This window comes from Eretmochelys imbricata, chromosome 8, assembly GCF_965152235.1.
Source record: "Eretmochelys imbricata isolate rEreImb1 chromosome 8, rEreImb1.hap1, whole genome shotgun sequence".
In the NCBI taxonomy this organism is placed as follows: Eukaryota; Metazoa; Chordata; order Testudines; family Cheloniidae; genus Eretmochelys; species Eretmochelys imbricata.
In genome coordinates, this window is record NC_135579.1 from 70,714,083 (window position 1) to 70,725,298 (window position 11,216).

General features: G+C 41.0%; 1 protein-coding gene across 1 annotated transcript; it reads left to right on the top strand.

Moving 5' to 3' along the window:
• The first annotated feature begins 436 nt into the window (after positions 1 to 436).
• VCAM1 (vascular cell adhesion molecule 1) lies at positions 437 to 10,936 on the top strand. The gene is made up of 9 exons (XM_077825054.1): positions 437 to 543; positions 1,238 to 1,513; positions 2,720 to 3,040; positions 3,768 to 4,040; positions 5,514 to 5,780; positions 6,508 to 6,774; positions 8,147 to 8,413; positions 9,150 to 9,413; positions 10,763 to 10,936. Exons 1-9 carry the CDS (start codon positions 492 to 494, stop codon positions 10,921 to 10,923), a joined length of 2,148 nt encoding a protein of 715 aa, XP_077681180.1. The 5' UTR covers positions 437 to 491; the 3' UTR covers positions 10,924 to 10,936.
• Positions 10,937 to 11,216: the final 280 nt, after the last annotated feature.

Consider the following 11,216-nt stretch of genomic DNA (forward strand, 5'->3'; position numbering starts at 1 on the left):
ATGAATAGCTTCTTTCACATGACTAACCATTTGCATGATCAGGTCCTTATTTTGCTCCTTATACCTGTGATATGCAATAAAAATGCTAAAATAATTAATTTTATCCTGGGCTTAAAAAGATTTTTCTCATCTGAATTGTTCTTGATATTCTCCATCTCTGATGTTACTCTGAAACCATTTATTTTGCTAGTTCAGTTTTAGAATTAGTTTGAAAAAGACACATTGTAATCCTGTATCTGACAGCAGCAGAGGGCGCTGAAACCATCTACATAGCCTACAGGGGGATTTTTCCTAACTGCGCTGTGGGTTTCCCCATCTAGGGATTTCCTACACTCTGCTTGAACCAGAATTGTTATAAAGAGCTGAGTAACTGTTACAACTGTCATTTTCAGAGCTGCAGACTCACGCCGTGTTTCTTCAGAGAGAACAGAGATCCAGGATTTGGAGCTTGCTTTCTTTTCTTTATATAGCAATTGCAAAAAGTTAGACAAATGGGAAGAATAATTCCATCAGTGACAGTGCTTTTACTGGTGTTTGTGACTTGTGAGTTTTTGTTTGGTTACTTCATTAATTAATTGTTGTAATTAATTTGAATTTTCCTTTATTTTAGAATCATTTCTCTTTACGGAAAATTATTTTCTATTTCAGTAAATAAAAATTTGTTAATCTCAATTAAGATGTTTTGTGTAAATAGCAAGAAAATTGTATTCAGCACTGACTATTCTGTAGTAATGCAATCATTTTATAATTTAGTTTGCTACAAAATTTATTGCACAATAGAATCACAGAATCAGAGTTCTCTAGCACATCACTGTAGGTTTGATTTTATTATCCCTGAAGCATCCTTGATAGATATCAGTCAAGTATAGTATCAGTCCAGTATATCTGCAGTGAAGGTGATTCTGTAACCTCCCTTGGTAACTTATTTACCTATTAGTCTACTGCAAAGTTTTAGAGACAGATCCCAGCTGGTGTAAAGTCGTGTAGCTCCATTGACTTCAATGGATTTACATTGTTCATCAGTTGATTAGTTAATGTGTATAGAGTATTTTGGAGATGGAAAGCACTATTTAAGTACTAAGTATTATTAGTTTAACTTTCCCTATGCAACTATTAATTTAAAAATAGTAAAACATCAGGCAGGCTTTAATAATCTCATATACCATACTAGATTGCTAGTGCAAAGGAGAACATGAGCAATGAATGCTGCTGAGTTTGCATTTTTCTCCCTTTTCAGCTAAAGCTTTTGAAATTGAGGTTACACCTGAATACAACGTTGCTGCTCAGATTGGAGATAAACTTGAGCTGACCTGTAGTACAATTGGCTGTGAATCCCCAAGTTTCTCTTGGAGAACCCAGATGGACAATCCCCTCGGTGGGTCAGTGTACAATAACGGGAGCAGCTCCACCTTGACTATGGATCCTGTTGGCTTTGGGAATGACCATGAGTATCTCTGCAGTGCATTTTGTGACAATGTGAAAAAAGAAAAAAGCATCAAGGTTGACGTTTACTGTAAGTGATTTGTTCCCTTTACATGTGACATTGGTGCAATGCTCATTCATAATAAATGTGACTAATCATTCCTACAGTGGAGGGTCAATTATATCCCTTGCACAACAGTTCTGGTATGGTTTAAACATATATTTTCTGGTAGGGGTCATAGATTGGTGCAGGGATTTCTTATTAGGCATCTTGAACTGGGCTCCCTAGAGTGAATTTAATCTTCCTGGTTTTATGTGCTCTTGGTGTTTTCCTCAAAGTATATGAAAGCCAGAAGATAATCCACTTGAAGTGTTCAAAAAGCTGAAAAAAATATCCTCTGGGTGGAAATGTTTGGGGAAAATTTGAGTATAAAGGGCCTGATCCAAAGCCCACTGAAGTCAAAGGAAGTCTTTCTGTTGATATCAGTGGGTATTGGATCTGGCCCTTAGGACCAAATCCTGCCCACCCTACTGATGCAAATTTCTCCATTGACTCCAACAATGGACAACATTGACTTATGGTCTTCTCTTGTGAAGTGAGCAGGAGTTGACTCGTATTAGAGGGATTTTGTAAACTCACTCTGCCTGCCACTATATTAGCTGCAGATACAAGGCATGCTTCTACACCACTAAAACCAATAGCAGTTTTGCCATTGAGTTTGTTGGGAACAAATCAGTCCCATACACCTTAATATTTTGGCTTGGTATGGGAAGGTCTTTACATTTAATGGTAGCTGCTGTTATTTGGGAGCCACATTCAATAGCTACTGGGGATAATAATTAAAATTAATAGAAGCTGGGCCTTCTAAATGAAGATACAGCACACACTATGCCTTTTTATTCCAATTATTTCCAAGAACAGTATTATTGCTGTCTGTCACTAATTTAGAATATATGTTAGCTGTTATTTTCTAATTCTATCAGTTAAAAAAGATCAGTATTTTTCTATCTTTTCATAAAATGCCATGATGTTTTTAACATGGACATGTATTAAAAGGAAAGATGAATCCAATCTATACCCCAGATACTAAGACCTCCAACTCTGAGTGTGTGTGGGGAAAGAGTCTGGAGGGTCAAAACCCCAAAATATGGACCCATATTTCATGACTGTACTGGACTAAATCAAAAGCCAGGTTGTGAACACGTGAACTTGAGGATGTTTGAATTCTGGCTCTAGTTTCAGTGGTTGTCTCTTTGGCCTGTCTCTAGTAAAAAGTAACTAGTATTGTTCTTTTAGCTTTTCCCAGTGCACCAGTCATTGAGATCAGCACACCCCTGAATGTTGGGGAAAAAGCCAGTGCCATCTGTATGGTTCCCAAAGTGTATCCTTCTGAGCGTTTGAAGTTGCAGCTAGAGAAAGATGGATCTGTTCTTGACATGAAAGAGTTTTATGAGGACGTAAGCACCAAAACCACAGAGACAAAAAGTCTGACATTGACTTTTATCCCCACCTTTGAAGACATTGGGAAAGAGATTACTTGTGTGGCTGAATTAGAGATTGATGAAATGGAATTTGAACCCAAGAAAAGACAGACTTCACAGAGATTGAGTGTAAACTGTAAGTATATTTATATTAGGGGGTTCAAACCAAATTAGGATTCATGGGCCAGGGCTACAAAGTTAGGGATATAAACAAAAGTACTCCTGATCCACACTGGGTCTCACACTGATGTCAGTGACTGTACTGTACAAAGATCAAGGATAGGACATGGCCCTTAGGTCATATCATCTCTGGGCACAGTCTTGTAATCCCTTCATGTGAAGAATAACCATTGACTTCAACGAGCGTTCTCCACATGGAGCACCCGGGGTTGTTAAAGTTAACTGTTGCATTCAGTAACAGTGAAAAATAGCTATGCATGTCAACCTTCAGCACCACCATTGTGGCTCATTCCTTTCTCCTTTTCTTTGGTAGCTGGTGCAGAATTCAGTCAGAGGGCAAACACACACAGCCTGAATCAGAGAGAGCAATAACTGCCTAAGCAGAGGTGCTTTTTTGAAAAATTTCCCTTGAATGCCCATGTAATTCCCATTTTAGTCAATGGGATCCACATGCATATATCAGGGAGCAGAATTTTGCTCTACGCAGTTCCTCTTGGAAAACCTCTAGTGTTGATTCCTCACTGAGCTCTCTGGGAAAATTGTTCTATTGTCCTATTGACATCACAGCTTTTGAAATGTTTCCCAATATCTGAAGTGTTTCCCTGAGATCATTTAGCCTCAGACAAGGATCGCATGTGTCATTAACTTAGCTCATTGAGCTTTTCTCTTCTGTTTTTTTCTAGTTGGTCCACAAAATGCTAACATCACTGTGTCTCCAAGCAACATAACCACGCAGGGGGAAACGCTAATGCTCACTTGCAGGACTACAAGTAATCCACCAGCAAGGATTGTTTGGGGAAAAGAGCTAGAGGATTCAAGTGTGCAGCACATTATAGACAATGACACCCTAATCATTCCACATGCCCAGATGAGTGATTCTGGGCTGTTCATCTGTGAAGCCATGAATGACGCAACGAATAAAACAGAGAGAGCAACAGTGGTCATTTCTGTACAAGGTATGAGCCTGCAAGAGTTTGACTTGGCTGGTTCTATGAAGCATAGAATTTCAACTGATCTACAGGTGACTCCTGAATGAACAAAAGAGTGGGGACCCTGAAATAATGGAACTGGGAAATTTCAGGGTCCTCACTACTGTATATTCAGGAGTCAACTATAGATATGCTACTGCTATTCAGGAGTCATGTTTGTCATTGTAAGGTCTGATGTTTCTCTCATTAGAATGCCTGATGTTTCATTGCTTCTCTCTTTTTACTCTCAAGCTAAGATAAACATATACATAGCTCCCCCAGTCAATGGCCCAGTGTGGGTATGATTTCTCCCAGGTCCTCTGGGTGACTTACCCAACCCACATTTAAGTGTCCCCTCCGAAACAGGCATTTAACAGCCTCTCTAGCTCCATGTGAATATGGTAGTCACCCTAAACGTGTAAGGGACAATAACCTCCTTTAAGACTGGAATGCCACTATACAAGTAGCTGTGTGCAGCACATTGCCCAGGAGCCCCGTGTTGCTCCCAAAATCTTCTGGCTAATTATGTTTCCTGGTGGTTTATGTATGCAGCCAGGCTGCAAACATATGTGACTTTGTACTATGAAACCTGCTGAGCCATCTGACATTTAAATAAATTGTGTGTCAAATGTTATCTTTGAAAGCTATGAATTTCTGAGCTCAGAATAGTCTTTTAGAGACTATTTCCTCCAGCAAAGTTTAAAATGTGATGAATTATAGATGTCATCTGTTATCTGCTTCATTGATTACCTCTTTGAAATCTCACCTGAAAATCAATCTTTTCACCTATCCCTATGCCTTTTAATTAAATTCTCCTTTTCCTTATTGTAATTGTATTATACAATTCTGTTATGACAGGCCCAGTCCTGTAGGTCCTGCCTTTGGCAAAACTCAAATTCAGATTCAGTCCCTGAAAAAGAACTGCAGGATCATTCCCTATAATATTTATTTGTTTACTTAAAATATAAGATGGTTGCCAAGAGACCTGGGTGCATTGCCTCAATCAAAACAATCAGACATCGACAAGTCAGAGTCCCTTGCTTCACCATTATTTATTAATTCTTTTTCAACCCCATACAGCACTATTAGGAAATTTCATAATGTGATTCACATGTCTGACTGGAGGTGTACACAATAATGTTATCCCTATAATGAATCCAGTTTAACTACATCTGGACAGCAACATCACACAAAAAAATATACAATAGAATTCATGGTCAAAATTCCCAAGGGGTGTCATTCTAGCCTCTAAGGCCCCAATCCTGTAATAAGCATCCTCTGGACAGATCCCTGCACACCCAAAGAACTCATTGCAGGATCAGGGCCCAGTTTGGTACTTGCAATTGACTGCAGGCAGAAATGTGACAATGTAGGGGGTCTGCCACCCACATTCTTAAAACCCAGTATTACTTTGGTAACTATTTCTCCTTTAATAGAAAGGCCTTCCCTCTTTTCATGCAGGGGCACCAAGAATTACAGAGTTCTCCATACAACCCTCCACAACTGTTCAAGAAGGAGATAATGTTACCATCCTGTGTTCTGTTGAAAGCAACCCTGCTGCCAGGATTGTCTTAAGGAGAAAATCAGACAGTGAAGACACTGTGCTTTATAGTGAGGATGGAGTTGTCCATATCTCAAGTGTGACGTTCCTAAATGCAGGAAACTACGAATGTGAAGCAGAGAATGCACTGGGGGAAAGCAAAATGACAGCAGAACTTAGCGTCGAATGTAAGTGTAAATTTTGCATTTCCTATGACCCAATAAAATAGTTCTGTGAACTGCTCATCATTTACTTCGTTGCTGGATATAATCCTCAAAATAAAACCAAGTCTAAGAAGTGAACTGAGCCTGTTAGGAACAGCCCATAGTAAGGGGAGTCCTGGAGCAGCCATTATCTCTTTAAGACAGAATGCCCCCTGGAACTCCACAGTTGCCCTGGGAGGGATACCATAATTTGGATGCAGTGTACTCCTCCCTCCCTGTGTGGCTGGCCAGAATGAAGAGCAGAACAGAACCATGCTTCTGCCTACCTCTGGTCTATCCCACGCACTTTTTGGTGAGTTGCTCCCTGGGGGGAAGTAACACAGTCACATCCTCTGCAGTCCCCTGAGCACAGGGGCTGTGAATGAGTGGCCCATATAGGGGCTGTACAAAAGGAGAGGGGAATCGTCCCAATGTGCAGTGTGTAAGGCCTGTCCCCATTTAGCCCTCAGAGTGATGGCAGTCTCAGGTCAAGTACTGAGTGGGGATTGAGACAGTACTGCCCTCCCACCCATATAAACATACCCTCTTGGTCAGGACTGAGGCACATTGGCTAAGGAGGGCTTGCACTGAAGCTCCAAAGCTATCTGTGCTGTATTTGATTTGAGGATAAATAGGGGATTTCAGTGTCCAGGCTGACAATCTAGCACCTAATAAAGAACCCTCTCATTGCTCCTGTTATTAATAATTTTAGATGGACCAAGAAATACGACAATCTCTGTCACCCCCTCCACCACAGTGAAAGAAGGGGAAGCTGTGATAATGACATGTACTAGCTACGGTAATCCAACTCCAAAGATCTCCTGGACAAAGCATTTGATCAGTGGAGAGTTGCAGTTTCTTTCTGAAGATGCAACTTTGACTATAAATAACATAAAGGCTGAACACTTGGGGCTTTATGAATGTGAAGGAGTTAACCAGTTTGGAAGAGAGAAAAAAACTGTGAACTTAATTGTTCAAGGTGTGTACAACATGATACGTTGTAAGCCTTGCTTCGAAACGTTAGGGTTAATCTTGCTCAGACTGAAATCTGTGAGAATTTTGCCTTTCACTTCTGTGAGGTCAAGAATGGCCCTTAATCATTAAAGGTAAAATTTACCTCATGCAAAGCTCTTTGAATCACTAGAGCCCCATTGGGTACAACTACACAGCCACTGGCAGCCTGCAGAAAGCCTCCATGCTGGGGCGACAGACTCAGGCTCACAGGGCTTGAGATACAGCACTAAAAATAGCTGTGGTGGCAGCATGTTTAAACTGTGGCTTGGCCTGGAGCTTGAGCTCTGACCCCTAGGGAGAGAGGTGGGCTTCAGAGCCCAAGCTCCAGCCCAAGCCACAGTATCCGCACAGCGATTTTTAAGAGGTAGCACATCCCCCACGAGCCTGAGGCTGTCAGCCCAGGCTGAAAGGCTCACTGCTATGGGCTGTGTAGACATACCAATAGTGCCTCTGCCTCGGCGGTCGGGAGGTGGTTGTGTTAAGCAGCCACACAGGGGAGCTTCTATATTCCCTGCACACAGCAGCTAGAGTTCTGGCCTGGCTTCAGGTGCCCGCATGTAAAAGGTGTCGAGGAGATGCTGGTTCTAAATGACCAGTCTGGAGGGAGTGCCTGTGGATTGGGGTTGTGAATCCTATTCTCCCATGCCCTGCTGCATTTCATACTGAAAACTTGGCTGCTTGGGCTTTTGTGCAGGGAGAGATTATTATTCTTTTGGTTGTCTCTTGGGATGAGGGAGCCCAATTGAGGAAAACATCTGACCCTGACCTTCATCAGAGATGCAAAGCAAACTAAACCTGAACTTGTTTAAGGGTAAAAAAATTTTTAACTATATAACTCTACTTACCTTATCTTGGTGCTAGACGGGTAGGTAGATACACATACACTTAAGTAAGAAAAGGAGTACTTGTGGCACCTTAGAGACTAACCAATTTATTTGAGCATAAGCTCCGATGAAGTGAGCTGTAGCTCATGAAAGCTTATGCTCAAATAAACTGGTTAGTCTCTAAGGTGCCACAAGTACTCCTTTTCTTTTTGCGAATACAGACTAACACGGCTGTTACTCTGAAACACACTTTAATGAACTTAGTAAACCTGAAAGTGCCAAATTGACAGTGCTGCTATATAAGTGCGTAGTATTGTTGCTTATTATTAATTGATAACATAAATTATTGTATTAATAGCAATTTACAAAAAAATCACAAGTGGCCTTTCAGTAATATTTTGGTTTCTCTGCCTCTGCTCTGCTACTTGTGTTTACTGTACAGTAACACTGTATTGCCCAGGGATCACTTCTGTAAACTAATCTGCCTTCCCCTCATTCTTTACTTTTTTGCAGTTCCACCAAAAGACACAATGCTTTCAGTTTTCCCTTCAGACACTGTAAAAGAAGGAGACAGTGTTACCTTCTCTTGCACATCTGAAGGTATTCCGGCTGTTCAGATCATCTTGAGGAAGAAAACAGGAGGTGCGGACACAGTGCTTGTGTCCGAAAGTGGCAGATATACCATAGATGGGGCTCAGCTAGAGGATGCAGGAATGTATGAATGTGAATCCAGCAACAAGTTGGGACAGCAATTTAAAAACAGAATGCTTGATGTCAAAGGTCAGTTAACATAATGTTCTCTATGTTAATGAAGTGTGTGTGTGGGGGGGGGGTTCTGCTAAAGGCATAAAACATGGTCTAAAATATCAGCCAATTTCTTCAGACTCTAGATTTTAGGGTCATTTTTTGTCATTCCCTAGGATTTTAATGTCGTGTGTGTCATGTAGTGAGTTACCTAGGGTCTTGTCATACATAATTAGTAGGAACACATCAACAGTGAGGGCTGTTCTCCAGAAAGATTCAGACATCAGAACACAATTGTTCTCCAAAATCTTTTAACAGTCCCTTACACTGGGGTCCCTCAAAACAAGGTTTGAAACAGTGGAATGCCAATGACTTTCTCACATGTCTGAAGCCTGGGCAGACATGCTCTTTTTTAGCCTCTGATCTTTTGTCTTTGCCTTTTCTGTGCCTATTCTGTAGAATGAGGACTTCAGAAGCCATGCTTGTCTATTTTTCTTCTTTCATGAATATACATAATCACTTTAAATTAAAAAAAAAGAAAGAAAAAAAGTTCGGTATAGTGAAGTGTGCTACGTCCATCAATTAATAAAATATCTTTCCTGCCAGCAGCCTTGTGTGAAGACTAGAGAGTACCTTTAGCTAGTGATCAAGTAGATTTTAAGAAAAAAATTTGGTGAATCATTCAACTGAATTAAGGCCCTGAGAACCCGCTGTAGTTTGTCAGTCTCTACATGTGCATTTAAATCTTACCCTACATTTTCTTTCCTTTTAGTTCCTCCCCAGAATACTACAGAGTTAATATCTCCATCAGACAATGTTGATGAAGGGGAAAATATCACTATTATGAGTACAATCTATAGTAATTTACCTCCACAGACTGTCCCACAAAATATCCATCCAAGCAACACAACCATCCTCTCATCACAGAATGAAACCTCTACGCTCTGTAGAGTCATCAAAACTGATACAGACACATACCTGGTTGCTTGCAATGAGACTGGAAATAACACTGATGTGATTGAGATAGCTGTTGTAGGTAGGCACATGTGTTGCTTTGAACTTACTTGTATTGTTACCTTCCAACGATTGAAAGGTTGCTGTTAGCACAGCTAGTGTACTGTTCACCCACGCATAGATATACCCTGGTTAGTGGTGAAAAACATACCAGAACAGTTCACTAGTGAATATCAGTAATGTAATAGCCTCCTATACAGCACTGATACTCTTGGCAATGCTACCCCAAAGTGGCACAGTGGCTCAAGGGAGGTGGGGAGAAGGCAGGGATAGCCCCACTTCCTCTATGCACCAGTCTGCAGAGCAAGATTGGCACATAGGGAGAAGAAGCCTGCAGCCCACAAAAGGCGGTAGAGGGTGCCCTGTTGTGTGCTAGGGAGCTGCTGGAGGCACTCTGTCTGCTTGAGGGAGAATGCCTCTTGGTCCTCCCTGGAGCAGCCAGCTTACAACACCCTTTATTATATACTATGCCAAACAGGCCTGAGCTTACGTAAGACTAACAAACCCAAGACCAAGACACTAAGCAATGATTAAGTTGATTAGAGAGGGTGTTTACTGAAGACGAGAATGTAAGACAGATTGCTTGAAGAAGTGGGTTTTAAGAAGGAATTTGAAGGAGGATGGAGAGTGCGATGCAGATGAGAACCAGGGGAGCGTTCCAGTTGAAGGCAGTAGGGTCTGTCCCATTGCAATAGCTGGGGCACTGCTCCACTCAGAAAAATGAGAAACTAAAACCATAATAAAGTCAATTCACACAGTCTTAGCTGTTAACATGAGACGATAGCTCTTTCAGAGCAGGATCCATGTGGAACAGCTGCTCCAGTGCCCCAGACTATATCATGCACATGTTCACATTCATTTTGGAGCTCCAGGGGAGAACATCATGGAGCACAGTACTAAGGGGCATTTGCTAAGATACCCTGAATTAGTGAGCGTAAGTGGAGCTCAGGAAAGCTAGAGTTCCCCTGTGCAAATCTTTGACCGATAGACACCACTGGGCATAGGGAACTGCATTATAAAAAGTGTGAACCCATTGTGGGAGGAGTCAGGAGATGATGGCAACAGAAAGATGAACAGATTGGAAAGAGGGTAGGAAGGGGAAAGAGGGAGAAATGGGATCAGAGATGTAGATGTACCAAGATTACAGAGAGCCTTGTAAATGTGGACAAAACCTTGAATTTGATGCAGTAAGAGATAGGAATCCAGTGAAAGAATTCAATGGGGTCAGATAAGATGCTCAAAGCTGGAGGAGAGGAAGATGACATAACAGTAGCATTGCCTTTACAGTGATGTGCATACATCTATTTGTAACAGTTTTTAATCAACTTCTTCTGTCTCCTCTTTTTTTCCTCTCTCTCTCTCATTTTGCAGAAATAGTGAAAGAAACAGATTTAATGATTCCTGTGATTGTTGTGCTCTCTTGTTTATCAACAATGGCAATCCCTGCACTTGCAATATTGGTTTACATGTCAAGGAAAGCAAAGATAAATGGATCCTACAGTCCTGTAAACACACTGAAACCAAATGTTTAAGCGAGTGACTAACCTTCTTCATTCCATGACATAATATGACATGCAAGTGACTTTTTGTAACACTGTCATGTGAAAAACATGAAAAAATGGTCTGTATTGTGATAAATACAACACCCTTTACATTAGAGGGGAAAATAAGACACTACCTTAGAAATAGATGAATCGCTTCCCTATTGAAGCATGCTCAACAAGAAGAGTTCTTTGAAGTGCGAAGTTTGTAGATAGTATCCCATTTCCTGTACATATGTATTATAAACATATTCAAGTGAACACCAGTTTGGAAATTTCAATAT

Bases quoted from the DNA above. Each gene is read 5' to 3' on its own strand.
- VCAM1 (XM_077825054.1), top strand. From the start codon at position 492: ATGGGAAGAATAATTCCATCAGTGACAGTGCTTTTACTGGTGTTTGTG. The intron at 4,041-5,513 runs GTATGAGCCTGC...CTTTTCATGCAG, and splicing joins AGTGGTCATTTCTGTACAAG to GGGCACCAAGAATTACAGAG. The intron at 8,414-9,149 runs GTCAGTTAACAT...CTTTCCTTTTAG, and splicing joins CAGAATGCTTGATGTCAAAG to TTCCTCCCCAGAATACTACA.